General features: G+C 47.1%; 1 protein-coding gene across 1 annotated transcript in view; it reads right to left on the bottom strand.

Annotated features, from left to right (window-relative positions):
* LOC147664119 (C-type lectin domain family 2 member D-like) overlaps positions 1-17,956 on the bottom strand; it is a 68,048-nt gene that overhangs the window by 36,375 nt on the left and 13,717 nt on the right. The window contains exon 3 of the mRNA XM_086949978.1: positions 3,209-3,438. Within this exon, the coding sequence (XP_086806104.1) occupies positions 3,209-3,438 (230 nt within the window). The remainder of the gene's footprint in view (positions 1-3,208; positions 3,439-17,956) is intronic.

Below are 17,956 nucleotides of genomic sequence, written 5' to 3'. Positions count from 1 at the left end.
CCAGCAGATTTATTGCCATGGGCTAGAGCACTACTAACATTTTAAAGCATGGCTACCAAGAGTCGTGGGTGACACCATCAGCCAATTCTAAGCTGAAGGTCTGGGTAAAAACTCCGGAATGGCTAATGGTCTGGGGTCAAGGAACAGCTTGTCACCTGTGTGAAAAGGGATTTGTAAACTGATGCATCTATTTCCAGTAGACAAAGTGTTAAACCGCCCAATGGGAGAGTGCAGAGATTGAGTTTCAAATGCAGATGTAAACATCCACTTCAAATGAGCTAGCATGAACACTGTTCTAGAAACAGAGGGCTAGAGAAATAGTGGAAGTGGAGTCAAGGTAGCGATGTGCACAATACACATATGTTCCTTTTGCGTAGCTTCGGGGAATTAACAAAAATATAGGCTGCTATTTTAATTTTCTGCTTCCAGTGTTTGAGATTTTCTGCATTTCCTTTATTTTACTTGCAAATTTCGCTTGACCGTACCGAGAGACTGTCTTTCTCCTCTCATTGTTCCTGCTCAGCTCCTTGGTCGCCTCCTCTTCCCCACAACTGTTAGGTTCCTCTTCGAAAATAAACAGCAGATACATACACCACGTTTCATACGCTGGCAGTAGACGGATGATCACTGGTCTTCTCTTCACTATCCTTTCACTGCTCCTACTCGGAGCCTCTTCCCATTCGCAGCCACACAGAGTGATAATACCCCTGGATACGCTTCCAGTGGCTATACATTACCTCCTATACCCACTCCTATTGGCCACCTCCAAAAAACAGCTTTGTAGCAAAGTGCCCCTTTTTGAAATGGTTGCCCCCACTTTTTGCCTGGCATTTGATGTAATTTTGACTTGAAGTGAACTGGATCCCCAGTGCCAGATCTCTTTCCCAAAACTGTACAATTGCTTCCCGCATTTGGCAATGCCTTTATCACCCTTTGTAAGTCCCTAGCAAATGGTACCCCTGGTACCTAGGGTCTGAAGTACTAAAGAGGGTCCCTGAGGGGTGCAGCTTGAATTATGCGACTCTAAAGGACCCCTTACCAACCACATGCAAGGCTGCCATTGCAGACTGCGTGCTTTGAAGCAGCCAAAAGTGAAAACAAGACACGTCACACATCCCTGTGTTCCATGTCCCCCAACACTTCACGTTGTACTAGTAAGTCAACCCTACAGCATCCTTACAGCTCCATGGCAGGGTGCTTAATAATACATGTGAGGTCATAACTCTATGAGCAGATATGCCCCTGTGCTGGTCAGTTCTATTACTGCCAGTAAAAGTGACAAGGGAACTCATCTTAAACCATGTACTTGACACTGGTGAAAATAAGTTCCCCAGCTACATGAAGGCTTCACTGAAGATAACGATGTTTGATATCAAACATCTTGTATTGATAACCCCACACTGACTCCAGGTGTGGATTTGCCAATGCCTGCACCCAGAGGATACATTAGAGATGCCCCCTGAAAACCTACCAGCCTCTGGTGTGCTTGCTGACTGGTTTCTGCCAGCCTGCCACCCAAGACACTGTTCTGACCCTTTGGGGTGAGAGCCTTTTGCTCTCAGGAGACCGAGAACAATAGCTTGTTCGGGAAAAGAGTGTCACATCCACCTTCCACAGGATGACCTGCTGATTAGCCTTCCTGGGCCTTCAAGCTTCAAATAGCTTTCGCCTTTGAAATGTGAATCTGACTCCCCCTCACAGGAGAGGAAGCCAACCCCCTTGTTTAGAGCCCCCTTTGCCACCTGGAAAGGCGAGAAAATTAGCTAGTCAGGTAGGCGTGCCACCCCTTAGGTGGGTTAAACAGAGGTAGACATGACTGTTTAGAAGTAGCCATCTTTGTGATGGCATACTTAGGAATTCTGAGAGAGAGTTATCCTCACTTCCAACAGGAAGTTGTCATTTAGAGGGCTTAGTGACCCAAGGAGTCAGTATCCCATTTGCTCCTTCCCTAACTTCCCCCCTAAGCCCCTAAATTCAGTATTTACGGAAGCCCCTGGCACCAGAGAATCAGATCCTGCCGACCTGAAAAAAGAAGACGTGGAGAGTCAAACCAGTAAGAACCGAAGTCCCAGCAACTGACTCGGCACCAACCCTGCCAGCTGACTTCCAACAACTATGGTAAAAGCCAACAAGTCCTGCAGCTGCTGAATCCCCAAAGCCTGGGAACTCTGCCAGCACTTCACCCAGGAACCAAAACCTCCCGAGATGTAGCAGATCTGCTTCCCTGGAGGCAACCAAAGACTCCTGAGAGAGCTCCACTACACCCTTTACTCCAAATCAGAGTTGATGTGGAGCAAATGTGTCATCACGGTCCCCAGGCCTCCTGAGCTGGACTCCACCATGGTTTCCCCCCTCATGGACCCTCCAACGTTGCCTGCAGCCTCTCCATACAGACCCCCTCTACTGCGGCTGCTTCAGTAAAAAAAAACAAATGCCTAAAGTTACCTCTGCACCCGTCACCCCTGGGCCCTGGAGATGAGGACCAAAGATATTCCCCTGTACCTGATCATCACAAGGTCTGAGTTCCCTTCTTGGTTCAGCCCAACTGGCCTCCCAGGCAAAACCTGCAGCTTCTTTTCGCAGAGACGCATCCCCTTAGAGCAACATTGGGCTTACAACACGGTTATTCACACTGCACCCGGCCACCCAAGTGCCACTGGTGGTGTTCTGCTGGTGCTGCCTTGGACCTTGCCCACCACTCACCTTAACTCATGGAGTCCTGTAAGTTGATGTCAGTACCTGTTAGCAGAACTTGTTCTTTCATAGGATAACATTGCAGTCCCAAGAAATTGCAGTGTTGACTTTTTGAACACTTCAATAATTATTTTTAAAAACTTACTTAACTGATCGAATTGATTCTGGTGCCCATACATATATAAAGATACTTGCTATTTTTTTAATAATTTGAGGTGGACCTCCTTCTTGAGTTGTGTGGGTCATTTATTGACTATTGTGTGTATCTGCAGATGTCTTGCACTCCTCTCGGTTAAGCCTTAGGCAGTTCGACCACACTACCCCTTAAGAGAGCACCTTGGGATTGATAGTGCAAGACCGTGTCCACTCATAAGGGAACCGCTGGACTCTTTGCACGATATATTAGATTATTGACACACCATATAAAGAGCCAGCTTCCTACATGCTTCCACTAAGTTCGTCATGGTTTCCTGGATAAAAGAAAGCAAGAGACACAGAGTTTCCCAGTTCTTACCAGTTCCTTCTGGGTGTCAATCAGAGCCAGGGAAGAGTTCACTGCAGCGCAGGAGTCTTTGGCCTCAGTCCAGTTTCCTTCAGCTTCAGAGAAATAATAACACCTGTTCCGGTACCAGATCCAGTCATCATCACAAGGGGGCAGCTCTTTATCGTCCTTTCCATCAGCAGCCGTGCTGCGTTGTGCGTCTTTTGTCTGGGGATGTTCAGAGCACTGGCTTCCCTTTAGAACTAGTAAAGCAGATATTGAACTAAATAAAATGAGCCTAAGACTTTTTGTGATGAAATGCAGTGAACATAGCTATAAAAAGTGGGCAAGGAAGATGTACTCAAACTCTCTGGTGTGGGCAGGGCCGGACTGGCCTATAGGTCAAGCAGGCAGTGCCAGAAGAGTTTGTCCTGCATCTGGTGTGTGCCGTGTTCTTTTGGGCTGTTTGCAGGGCCGGCTCTAGGCTCATGGTGGCCCTGGGCAAGGAGAATAGGTAGGGGGCCCGGAAGAGGGGGTCCGGGCGGGGCGGAGTGCACAGGCCAGTAAAGAGGGGAGGGGGTCAGGGTGTTTAGAAGAGGAACAGAGCCGGAGGCCGCCAAATCCCTGCCAGGGGCCACCCCGCAAATATGTATCCATCCTCAGAGGATTAATATATTAAGGATATATATTGGTGTGGTGGCCCCTGGGGTTTGGTGGCCCTGTGCAGGTGCACAGCTTGCACATGCCTAGAGCCGGCCCTGCTGTTTGTTGGCCTGTTTTATGGTCTGCTGGGCTGGTTGTTACTGTTATTTTCCCTGCCATAATTAACATTTCATGACATTAGGGCAGGCGCTGCGGGGGTAATCTGTCATGACACAGTGGCAGACTCTATAGGGTAATCTTTCAAGACACAAGGGCAGACTCTGCAGGGTTGATCTCATGACAAGGGCAGGCTTTGCTGGGTAATCGCTCAAGACAAAAGGGCAGGCTCCTCAGAGAGTAATCTCTCAAGACACAAGGGCAAGCTCCGCGGAGGGTAATCTCTCAAAACACAAGGGCAGGCTCCGTGGAGGGTAATCTCTCAAGACACAAGGGCAGGCTCCGTGGAGGGTAATCTCTCATGACACAAAGTGCAAGTTCTGCAGGGGTAATCTTTAAACACAAGGACAGGCTCTGCTGAGTTAATCTCAAAAAAAGAGAGGGGTCCTACTAACCAAAGGGACAAGACACCAAATGGACACTAGGTCTAAAATAAATCCCCTTCGGGATACAGCAATAGCATAACGCACTATTCACTCAACACATTCAAAAATCAATCACCTAGAGAGTATAGCAGTAACCAAAAATCCCAATATAGGATTGTTTATTCATTAAGTCAATACAGTTATTAAAAATTGATTTAAAATGAATGTATCCACTCTAATATTAAAATCCCAATTTTATCAAAAATTCGTTCAAAATACATAACAAAATATAAAACAAAGTTCAAGTCAAATGTATAGTTCCAAAACCAACAATGATGATCAATTCAACATTTAATAATATTCTTTTCTTATTATGTCTGAGAGAACATCATATGGTATATACAGAATTATTTTTAAAGAAAACCAAGAAGTGACGTGTTTCAGTGGTATCAGCAGGTCCAACCACCTTCTTCAGGCTTTAAATTTAAAAAGTATCCCATCACTTTTTATCATGACCTAGGCGTATAGGCTGTTTTACAGGGAAAACTTTTCTCATGATGTCAATTGTTCATCAGCATAAAAATCACAGAATTGAACGGGAATCTCACAACTTCTTCCCAGAAACATGGCAATAAATGACTGTCACAGTGTATTGCTGCTCATCCCTTCAAGTCAAACCTCCTCTATGGGATATGGTCCATGTACTTGAGCATCCCAACAATTATGTCCTTTGTTGGTAATCACAAATTCCTTTTAAAATTTTTAGAAGGTGGGCTCATCCCTATCCTTCACTCCTATTGCAGCTTTCGTTGCCATTTCCACCACTCTACAGGACCCAAGTGCTGGGACTCAAAAAATCTCCATGCATGCTCGTTTACTCGTTTTCGTAGTTTCGTGAGTTAATCTCATGACAAGGGCTGGCTTTGTGGGGGTAACCTCTCAGGACACATGAGCAGATTCTGTGGGGGTAATCTCTCAGGACACAAGGGCTGGCTCTGCGGGTTACTCTCATGACAAGGGCAGGATCTGCAGGGGTAATCTCATGACACAAGGGCAGATTCTGTGGGGTAATCTCATGACATAAGGGCATGTTCTGCGGGGGTAATCGCATGAAACAAGGCAGAATCTGTAGGGGGTAATCTCTCCTGACAAAAGAGCAGGGTCTCTAGGGGTAATCTTTCTCAACACAAGCGCAGGCTCTGCGGGGGTAATCGTTTGTGACACAAGGGCAGGCTCTGCGGGGTACTCTCATGACACAAGGGCAGGCTCTGCGGGGTACTTCCATGACACAAGGGCAGGCTCTGCGGGGTAATCTCATGACACAAGGGCAGGTTCTGTGGGGGTAATCTCATGACAAAAGGGCAGGCTCTGCTGGGTAATCTCACAACACAAGGACAGGCTCTGCTGGGTAATCTCTCATGGGAAAACAAAGTGAAAATGCCAGTACTGATGCAAAAGATTAATTAACAAATGTAAAAACACAGAACCTGAAAGAGTAATTCTAGACTGGGAGCTGATTGGTAGCTTTTATTATTTTGTTCAATTTTGTCAAAAAGCAGCTATGTTTTAGAAAAACTTGTTCAAAAAAGTAGACAATATTACATGCTAGGTACAAAAATAAGAGATAAGGGAATCTTTCATCATATCAAACATGTCACAAGCATACAACATTCAACCATTCAGGAGCAAAAGAAAAGTTATGACGTGTGTAATATATTACAGTGAACAGTATTTACAGTGAACAAACAAGCACAAGAATGCTGGAGAAGGCCACGGTCTGCAAAGTATTTTGGAGGGTATTACTAGAAAATTATTTATACAAAACGTACATTCCTTCAACAAATTCAGATATTCTCAGTTTTTTTGTAAAAGAAGAAAAAATGAACGAAGTAATGTACAAGGAGTAGTGATAAGCAACAAGGCAATTCAGACGAGCTTATCACCCATGCAGACTCGAGAGTGGCAATGGGCCTACGCGTTTCGAATCCTGCTGGTCTAAGAGGATTCTCTTCAGGGCCTTTAGTTATATCTAGAAGAAGGAAAAGAAAGATTTAGGGGGAAAGTTATACAAGATATGCATTCAGTGAATCAGCATCAGATTCCCCACTCAGGTGGCACCCCCTCCTCCACAGCTTACCAAAATGGTGAAGTTACATCCAGATAATAAAATTCACAGCATCATGGCTGGGGGGAATTGTACCTGAAAATGATCAAGGCAGACTTAGATTACCTACGGGACTTAATCAGGGTGGCTGAAGGATGAAAGAATTGGAAAACTTTTAATCTTACCTGCCTGGGCGGGAGTGCTATACTAGAGGCAGAGTCACTTGGAAAAACGATTGTAGTACCTATAAATCAGTGGACACGTATATGATCAGGGCAGGTTTCTTACTAATAAGGAGCGAAAAGTTCTAAGATAGCTGCAGCAGTCCTTACCTACTATTCTTGAGCCTTTATTTTAGAGTGCAACCGCCGTCGAAATGGGAGTAAAACAAGGTGCGAGGTCTATAAAAGAGTAATGGAGCAAGAGCTTCAGTTAACTGGGACCGCCTCAAGATACTAACGTATCGATGTGTAACTGCTGAAATTTCTTACCAGAAAAACTGAACATTCAGTGTAGAAATTACTATAACCAACACTTTTTCTCGAGTAGTTTGGGGAACCTAGGGAGGAACCAACATTGCGCCCGTCAGTACATTTGGGATATTAACCGCCAGTGATTAAACAACGCTCGGTGGAAGCAACGCGGCTTACCGTAGTTAATTACGAAGGGCGTGGTCCGCCGAACGCGGCTCGCTGATTACAAACAAATCACAGGCCCTGCAAAATGTAACATAGCGAATGTCAGGAGACCATTGAAACAGATAAGTAAGACTAAATTTAAAATGGCTGTGGGTGTATTACCGTCAACGCGGCGCTGCACGCTGAGGGCATTTTTTAAGATGATTACTGCGATAAAAAACAACGGGGTAGGAGTTGGTTACACAGCGGTAAAGTATCACTGGCTAACACTGCGAGACATGCGTTTAGTAATACTCACAATTGAATCACTAGTCCAGAACCTCGGGCGACGGCGTGGCGAGGAGGCTGCACTCTGGCAAAAGCGCCTTAGCTGGCTGGGCTGCCGTGCGACCGCCCATATATACAAGTCGATAATTAGTAAACGCCCACTGTGTTTCCCGGTAGTCAGTTTGGAAATGGAAAACCAGGACCGGATTGACAGGTCCGCAAGGGTTTCCAGTGGTCTACTAGAAACCAAGGAATTTGCAGGCATAGGAGGAGTGAATAAAGGTGAAACAAACCTGCTTATAATTTAAATATTTCACTTAGTTCATTCAGCCCAGACACCGCAGTGTCAAATTTGACTATTAAAAAAGCTTCCCGTTTCGACAATGCAAGATTCTGATCGCCACCACGAGGATTTTTTTCCACTTTGGAAATTACAGTCCATTTGAGGTCACTTACAACATGTTGCATCCGCGTCCAGTGGAGCACCAAAGGGGCGTTTTCGACCTTCCTTTTGATTCTCGATTTATGTTGCGAGATCCGCTGACGGATCTCCTGATTGGTTTTACCTATGTACAGTAGGCGACAAGGGCATGTGATGCCATAAACGACAAACTTGCTCTTACAGTTACTAAAGGATTCGTGTTTCCAGAAAATTCCGTTATGCTGGAACAGTGAACCCTCAATAGAAGATTCACAACAGAGGCAAGTGCCACATTTGTGATGTCCAAGGATGGGGGGCATCCCCATCATTTGGCGCAACGTCGTAGGTTTGGGTGCTGGCATGGCAGCCCGGACTATATGGTTGGCGATGTTATTTTCCTTTTTGAAGGCAAATAGGGGCATGTCTACAAGACTGTCATCCAGATCTTTCACTAGATGCCAATTCTGCTTTATGACTTTTTTCAGATGATTGGCATTAGGGCAATATGTCGTGACACAAACCTGTCGTTTTAATTCAGGTTTAGTCTTGCGTTCTAGTGTGGTCTCACGTGGTGTCCATTGTGCTCTCCTCATACAGCTCTTCACAAGTTTCTTAGGGTACCCCCTATCACACAATTTAGATGTTAATTTTGCCGAGTGATGTTGAAAATCTTCTTTAAATGTGCAGTTCCTCGGTGATAGGGGGTACCCTAAGAAACTTGTGAAGAGCTGTATGAGGAGAGCACAATGGACACCACGTGAGACCACACTAGAACGCAAGACTAAACCTGAATTAAAACGACAGGTTTGTGTCACGACATATTGCCCTAATGCCAATCATCTGAAAAAAGTCATAAAGCAGAATTGGCATCTAGTGAAAGATCTGGATGACAGTCTTGTAGACATGCCCCTATTTGCCTTCAAAAAGGAAAAAACATCGCCAACCATATAGTCCGGGCTGCCATGCCAGCACCCAAACCTGCGACGTTGCGCCAAATGATGGGGATGCCCCCCATCCTTGGACATCACAAATGTGGCACTTGCCTCTGTTGTGAATCTTCTATTGAGGGTTCACTGTTCCAGCATAACGGAATTTTCTGGAAACACGAATCCTTTAGTAACTGTAAGAGCAAGTTTGTCGTTTATGGCATCACATGCCCTTGTCGCCTACTGTACATAGGTAAAACCAATCAGGAGATCCGTCAGCGGATCTCGCAACATAAATCGAGAATCAAAAGGAAGGTCGAAAACGCCCCTTTGGTGCTCCACTGGACGCGGATGCAACATGTTGTAAGTGACCTCAAATGGACTGTAATTTCCAAAGTGGAAAAAAATCCTCGTGGGGGCGATCAGAATCTTGCATTGTCGAAACGGGAAGCTTTTTTAATAGTCAAATTTGACACAGCGGTGTCTGGGCTGAATGAACTAAGTGAAATATTTAAATTATAAGCAGGTTTGTTTCACCTTTATTCACTCCTCCTATGCCTGCAAATTCCTTGGTTTCTAGTAGACCACTGGAAACCCTTGCGGACCTGTCAATCCGGTCCTGGTTTTCCGTTTCCAAACTGACTACCGGGAAACACAGTGGGCGTTTACTAATTATCGACTTGTATATATGGGCGGTCGCACGGCAGCCCAGCCAGCTAAGGCGCTTTTGCCAGAGTGCAGCCTCCTCGCCACGCCGTCGCCCGAGGTTCTGGACTAGTGATTCAATTGTGAGTATTACTAAACGCATGTCTCGCAGTGTTAGCCAGTGATACTTTACCGCCGTGTAACCAACTCCTACCCTGTTGTTTTTTATCGCAGTAATCATCTTCAAAAATGCCCTCAGCGTGCAGCGCCGCGTTGACGGTAATACACCCACAACCATTTTAAATTTAGTCTTACTTATCTGTTTCAATGGTCTCCTGACATTCGCTATGTTACATTTTCTAGGGCCTGTGATTTCTTTGTAATCAGCGAGCCGCGTTCGGCGGACCACGCCCTTCGTAATTAACTACGGTAAGCCGCGTTGCTTCCACCGAGCGTTGTTTAATCACTGGCGGTTAATATCCCAAATGTACTGACGGGCGCAATGTTGGTTCCTCCCTAGGTTCCCCAAACTACTCGAGAAAAAGTGTCGGTTACAGTAATTTCTACACTGAATGTTCAGTTTTTCTGGTAAGAAATTTCAGCAGTTACACATCGATACGTTAGTATCTTGAGGCGGTCCCAGTTAACTGAAGCTCTTGCTCCATTACTCTTTTATAGACCTCGCACCTTGTTTTACTCCCATTTCGACGGCGGTTGCACTCTAAAATAAAGGCTCAAGAATAGTAGGTAAGGACTGCTGCAGCTATCTTAGAACTTTTCGCTCCTTATTAGTAAGAAACCTGCCCTGATCATATACGTGTCCACTGATTTATAGGTACTACAATCGTTTTTCCAAGTGACTCTGCCTCTAGTATAGCACTCCCGCCCAGGCAGGTAAGATTAAAAGTTTTCCAATTCTTTCATCCTTCAGCCACCCTGATTAAGTCCCGTAGGTAATCTAAGTCTGCCTTGATCATTTTCAGGTACAATTCCCCCCAGCCATGATGCTGTGAATTTTATTATCTGGATGTAACTTCACCATTTTGGTAAGCTGTGGAGGAGGGGGTGCCACCTGAGTGGGGAATCTGATGCTGATTCACTGAATGCATATCTTGTATAACTTTCCCCCTAAATCTTTCTTTTCCTTCTTCTAGATATAACTAAAGGCCCTGAAGAGAATCCTCTTAGACCAGCAGGATTCGAAACGCGTAGGCCCATTGCCACTCTCGAGTCTGCATGGGTGATAAGCTCGTCTGAATTGCCTTGTTGCTTATCACTACTCCTTGTACATTACTTCGTTCATTTTTTCTTCTTTTACAAAAAAACTGAGAATATCTGAATTTGTTGAAGGAATGTACGTTTTGTATAAATAATTTTCTAGTAATACCCTCCAAAATACTTTGCAGACCGTGGCCTTCTCCAGCATTCTTGTGCTTGTTGTTCACTGTAAATACTGTTCACTGTAATATATTACACACGTCATAACTTTTCTTTTGCTCCTGAATGGTTGAATGTTGTATGCTTGTGACATGTTTGATATGATGAAAGATTCCCTTATCTCTTATTTTTGTACCTAGCATGTAATATTGTCTACTTTTTTGAACAAGTTTTTCTAAAACATAGCTGCTTTTTGACAAAATTGAACAAAATAATAAAAGCTACCAATCAGCTCCCAGTCTTGAATTACTCTTTCAGGTTCTGTGTTTTTACATTTGTTAATTAATCTTTTGCATCAGTACTGGCATTTTCGCTTTGTTTTCCCAGATATTGGCTCAGCCATACTGATTAGAGCCACCCCCTTGTAGTTTTTTGGGTAATCTCTCATGACACAAGGGCAGGCTCTACGGGGTAATGTCATGACAATAGGGCAGGCTCTGTGGTAACACTCGTGCACAGGGGTCCTTCTCGGGCGATATGCACTCTTAAGTCACCAGGGGAGGCCAATTCTGGGGTGGAATCGGGACACGAGGGCCCCGGCAATAGAACATCGGGGTCCCACGTTGCAAGTTGTATGTTAAAATCACAGTTGACACACTAATCAGCCTTTCACGTTTGTTACAATAGATCGCAAGGAAATGGATTATACCGACACCAAATACTGAAGCAACAACATTTGTAAAGTGCACACTGGTGTGCAACTTCATATTGTCGAAATAGTCTAGGAACAATTGTGACAATTCTTTTTGCAGAGTCTCCTTAAAATAGTGACATGCCTCATAAGCCTGAGGGAATCCCCATTGCATGGGCCCAGAACTGTAACACTGCAGCACGGGGTAAAGGCAAAGAGGCTCTGAGCGCACGTGCTGCACACAAACCTTCTTGTTGTGTTCTGGGCCCTGGGCCCACATGCTACTGAAATGAATGTCATAGACACATGACGCATACTGGTTAACTGGCCACGAGGACGTGCACCCAGGACCTTTTGTTAACAGGCTCACGTCACTTGTGACGCATATGAGGGATACGTGTGAGGGTGCAAGTGTGCCCACTCCCCTAGGGGAGTGGCTATCAACTCTATGCCTGTCGAGGCACTAAAACGTGTCTCACAGGACATAACATTCCTCCCAAATTTTAATAAAACAAAAAGCTCTATAGTTCAACCCTTAGGGATAACCAGTAACGAAACACCCCACAGGGTCCATCAGTTTCTCGGGTCCAGCATCAGGAAGAAGACAGACAAGGGCTGGTGAATTAGACTGTGGCAGGACACTCTCAGCAGGTAATCATCATTTAACCTGATCGGTTCAGGACACAACCTCTTGCTTGAAGATGTCGTCTGCGCACTAGGAACGTGCCGGTGTAACCATGTCCTTTAGTCCCACGTAATTTCCGTCCACTGACCTGGATGATAGTTCATTAACTGGGTGCGTCAAGATCATGGTGGGGAGTCCATGGTGAAAGTTCACTGGATTATTTCTGGATCGCCTGAAGTCTCTCTTAGGCTGTTTTGCTGTGTCCGGTGACCTGTCGGGAGGCAATTTCTCTTTCGCTCTCCCGCCTGGGGAGGCCCTTTGTCCGACTTGCCACGGGACTGCTGGTAGGCTGCCATGGGGCTGCGTATGTGCCGGCTGGGGGCAGCTGCAAACCACTGAGGAGCTAGTAGCCAGTCTCTCGCACAAACCTCAAGGGTATATGGGTCTTGGTCAGGACATGCTCTTGCTGCCGCAGTTCAGGTTAGCAGATAGACTCTGAGTTTTCTTGCTGACTAGACTAGCAATAGTGAAGGACTCCAATCCATGTGTATTCAAGATGGTGTTGGTAGACGCACTTGATGAGAACTGGCCTGGTAGCATTGCCAGCCATGTGGTGAATCTGGACAATGTCGGGTGAAGACTTGCCTTGGTGGTTGCAGGCTTTTAATCTGGAGTCGATCACCTGAGGCAGGGAGTGGCCAGGTACCTCCATGTTCTCTGGGGAGATACTTGCATTCTTGGGCTGTTGGGACTTTGATGATGGAGGAGTGATGCATCCGCTAAGAAACATGAGGCATGAGAGTCGGTTCGAGCAGACTGTGCAGTTGCCAATTCCTCTTCGGGTTATCCCCCTCTTCGCTTACTGTCGCTGTGTCAGGACTCACTCCTGTTTTAGCTTGGGTTTTCTTCATCGTCCGGCCCTGCCACTCACAACTTCCTCTTCTGACCTCAGCTGGTTGTCCGATTCTTGGTCCAGACCCTCCAGCCACACTTCCACATTTCTTGCTGAGTGCGGTGTCATGCACTTGGCACTGATGATGTAGCTGCCATTGGGCCTGAATGACAGGTGGCGATGATGAGCTAGGAGAGGTTTCAAAATAAATGTCGTAGCCACATGACGGCCTCTTCTGAATCTTCTCTTGCACCTCTGGCATTTGCGGGCAGGGATGCCGTTCGACTCCAACTGCAAGCACTCCGGGCTGGGCGGTCTCACGGTGAAGCGATGGGAGCAACGCGGTTTGCGCTTGCTGCAGCTTACGTGTGGTTCTCCCTTGGTGACTGTCTGGTGTCTTTGGAGGTGTTCTTGGCTTGTGGTGCTAAGAGTCCTCGTGCTCCTCCTCTCATTGTCTGTGACACACCTGTGTTTGTCCAGCTCTTCTGGGTGACACGATTTCCACTCTTCTTCTGCTTCTCCTCCGGGTGCAGTGACATGCACTATGTTCACGAAGGCCAATTGGGCCTACTAACTTCAATGGTCTCCTGACCATGCAGGCAAAACTTTTGTCATTCTGCTCCATGGCGAGCAGCCACTCGTCCCGAGTGCTCCTACTCCGGGCGTTCCGTCTCCTGGGAATGGCTTCCATGGGCAGTGGTGAGTTGTGGTGGTGGCTGGCCACTCGTAGTGTTCAACTCTCCTCTTGCGTGTCTTGGGTCACTGACGACTCCGTCTTGAGGCAATGTGAAGGAGGACACGCTGTGCTGTCTTTGGCCCGCTGCGGGGCTTTGCTGGTGCAGGAAAGATGTGGATGCTCGTCTTGCTGCTTTCAGCATTGCTTATTTTCTGTGGAGATGTCTCTATTGCCCGGGCGCCAGCCTGTGCGGTCGCTCTTCTGGGTGTACGTGTTGACGCACCTCGGACACAGCGCTCTTGGTTCTCCTTCATGGGCGCCCTCTTCTGGCACTGGACGTGCTTGCTCTTCTTTCTTGCTTGCGGTGGTGTTAGACCGCCACAGGGGGTTGTGTGCTCAGAGCACTCCCTTCTTGTGCCTTTCATGGGGCTTGCTTTCTGTTTGTCTGCCTCTAGTCCGACTCACTCTGCTGGACCTTATTTAGCCATTTGTCGCTACCATTGGCTGAGGTACCTTTGACCTTCTTGTGGGTCAACAGTCTCTCTGCACAGGGTGCACAATCACTAAATACCACTGTTTTCTTGAGACCTTGGAGGCACTGCCGAGGACACCTTTAACCACATGTCTCCCTCTTGCTCAGTGTAGGGCTTGTGCGGCTGACATCTTCATCAGGCAGATCAGTTGTCCTTCTGGCAGTGCTGCCTTTCCCTGTTTGCAATACTGGCTTATAGATATGTGTCTCCCATGGGAAAGACCTCCCCTTCCTTCATTCACAACATACCCTTTTGCATGCAGGAGGCTTGTGGCTTTTATCCCAGGAAGTGTCTGTGGTGCCTCGTGTGCTTTCCCTGTAGCATTGGGAATTTGCGTCAGGCGGTGGCTGGCTATTTCCAATACAGGGTGCGGTGAGACACCAGCAGGTGTCACTGCATCTACGATTGACAGACACGAACAGCTTTGTGAGGCCAAGGGCCTGCAGCTTTCATGGGCAAGACCGGAGCTCATCTTTGCTGGAGCGGGTTTTAGTAGAGGTATGTGCGAGCACTGAGGGCTATTTAGTCGAGTGGCATGTCCGTTTGAAAATCCTTAGCTGCAAAGGGGCTACTTCATGCTAGTCATTTATTATCGGGCTGCATGTTTTCTTTTGTTGGCCACGTCGGGCCGCCTTGTTTTCAAACAGGTCACTTTTCTTTTCGTTCTTCAGGTGTGGTAACTGTACTGGCCACTAGGTGGCACTGCAGCACAGTATTTTACAAAGCCGAAGAAGTCTTTCTCGAAACTGTGGGCCGTGTATGTAGTGTCGCGCTCTAGTCTTCACAATGTAACGTGATGATGTAGAGCATGGCGGCCATTTTGGGTGCGGCTGAAAGAGCGCGGAGCCCGCGAGCATAGCGGAGGTCTCCCGGCGCTCTCCCTAATTGTATTTCTATAATAAATATAAATTTACTCCTGTGTGAGAATGTCCTTCTCCAGGGGAGCTTGAACTTTACAACTGGCGATGAGGACGGGACTCGAGAAAAAAAAACGGGAGAAACACGAGGGCCACGTGAAACCAGGTACAGTGAACCAGCTTAACACACACCAGCAGCCAGGGTGTAGAAGCCAGCTACAAACAGGTACGGAACTAGAGGGAGAGCGTGGCAGAGGGGACGCTCACCATCATAAGCAGCCAGCCACGCGCAGAAACAGTCCTGAACATAACAGCTGCATCCAAGTTGACTGCAGCCAGTGTGATCTGCCCACGTGGCAAGAAAAGGAAGGCAATAGTCACCACATGCCACCCTACACACATGCAAGGACGCAGAAGGGAACAAACACTGCAGAATAGATATTGCCCATAGGTGAGAAGAGCAGTAGGGCAAGAAAACAACTGTTGAAGCGCAGAGTCAGCTGGTACCACGTTCGAAGAAGATAGAAGGAACGCCTGGGGCCCTGGCGGAGCAAGCAGAACACAGCACAGGGGGCGGATCTTTATCGCAACAGAGCCCCCCACGCCTGGACAGACAAAGCGCGCCAGGCAGTCCGAGGAGAGGAAGAGCCACCTGGAACGTCCTCGCTCACAACTCCGATCCCCTTCTTACCCAAACCAGGAGATCCCTCGATAAAGTGGGAAGATTGGGGGGAATACTTTTTGAACTATCTGGAGGCCCTGGGGGACGAGAATGGAGAGGCATTTCCCAGCAAAAGAAGGAAGAGGATATTGCTTCTTAACCTAGGTCCAGAAGGCATCAGAGTGTTCCAGAATATTGTCCTGACTCCACGACAAGCGGCCATTGACAACGCATTCCAGCATGCCATTGATGATTTGAATAAACATTATAGGCCGGCGGTGTTTGCATGTCCATAGACAGATACAACTTCCAACAAAGGAAACAAGCTGTGGGGGAGTCCATAGATGAGTACGTAGCAGCGTTGAAGAAATTGGTAATCACGTGTAAATTCGGCACCTTACACGATGAATTCATTAAAGATCAAATTGTCATGCACACCACGAACTCAGCGATCCAGGACAAGCTATGGCTAAATGGAGATGCGACCCTGAAGGAAGTCATAGCCATGGTGAAGAAGGCAAAGCTATTGAAAAGATGTGCGGAGGCAGGGAAAAAGGAGACAGCCGCCAGGCCCATGGTGAACAAAGTCACTGAGGCAGAACCACCGGAAAGAGGCAAGGGAGAAACAGGGGACATGAGGACAAAGGCCAAATGGACGTCCAGACCAGCACCGGCGAAGAAACCTGGCAATGAAGGCAAGAACACGCGCTACAGGTGCGGCAGTCTGTCCCATCCAGCCTATGATAAGTGGCGTCCAGCCTTTCGGGCAAAATGCATGTTCTGCGGGATCGTAGGGCACTACGAGAAAGTATGTAGAAGGATAAGGCGAAGAAGAAGACAGCGTGTTGTTCATAGAAGAACACATACTGGGGATCAACTGCAACCGCTCTAAGAAACCCCAAAGCGACCTAATTATAGGAGGAATACCGATAAAGATGGTAGCAGATTCCAGATCCCCGTACACCATAATACAACGGACGGTGTGGGATGAAGACTTCAAAGACCAGCTGGGACACCACCTGGAACCCCCGGATATTTGACCAGTCACATTCACAGGAGACCCCATTCCTATGGTAGGATACCGAAGCCTGAAATTTGTATTCAAGGAACGGAGCGCAAGGTGCAAACTATACGTGGCAGAGAAAGGTCCTTCGGTCCTGGGGTGGATCGACCAAGGAGACTTGGGAATACAGTTGAACCCCGGCGGCACCACACAAGTTCTGATGACCAGCGTCGAGCAACAACCGGACATCAGAAGACTGAAGGAAGAATTTCCCACCGTGTTCGGAGGCACAGTCGGAAAATTGACTAAATTCACGCACAGGATCGATCTCAAGGCTGTTGCAAAACCGGAGTGCCACAAGGTGAGAAATATCCCAGTGGCTATCAGAGAGAAAGTACAACAAGAATTACGCAGGTTAGAAGATACTGGCATCATAGAACCGATAACCAGTGCAGAGTGGTTGGCACCTTTGGTAGTAGCAATGAAGCCAAACAGCAAGGTGCGTCTTTGCGTGGACCTGATGGAATTGAACAAAAACATCATAGTGGAAAAATTCCCACTACCAAGAATAGACAATATGCTGGCAAAAACGAAGGGGGTGAAATGGTTCTCAACCATCGACCTCACCTCAGCCTACCATCAAATATCCCTACACCATACATGCCAGAAATTGACATCGTTCATAACCCCCTTCGGGTGCTATCAGTTTCGCAGGATGCCATTTGGACTGGCCTCGGCAGCAGCCGTATTTCAGAAACTTATGCACAAGCTGTTCAAGGAAGTGGATGGAGTTCAGTACTTCCAAGATGACATCTTGGTGATGGGCATGAACAAAACAAAGACCATGACGCTAAGTTGTCCAAGGTCCTACATGTCTTGGAACGCAATGGACTCACTGCGGAGTGGGACAAGTGCCGGTTTGCAATGACATCCGTCACATACCTAGGTCACGAGATCAGCAACCAAGGCATCACACCTAAACAATCCAATGTCAATGCGATATGTGATGCACCACCTCCGGGAAACAAGGAAGAAGTCAGGTCATTCCTTGGTATGGCTGAGTTTTACAGCAAATTAGTACAGCATTTCGCCACCAAGACACACCACTTGCGCCAACTCCTCCGGGACAAGACAACCTTTGAGTGGATGGAGGAGAGACAAGAAGAATTCCAGAAGATCAAAGCAGACATCAGCACAGCAGTCCCTCTATGTGGATTTGATCAGCAAGCAAGATCAGTATTAACGACGGACGCGAGTGAGAGGGGCCTAGGAGCGGTCCTA

This window comes from Lissotriton vulgaris, unplaced genomic scaffold (assembly GCF_964263255.1).
Source record: "Lissotriton vulgaris unplaced genomic scaffold, aLisVul1.2 SCAFFOLD_1763, whole genome shotgun sequence".
NCBI classification, from domain to species: domain Eukaryota; kingdom Metazoa; phylum Chordata; class Amphibia; order Caudata; family Salamandridae; genus Lissotriton; species Lissotriton vulgaris.
This window is presented reverse-complemented; position numbering and strand designations above follow the sequence as displayed.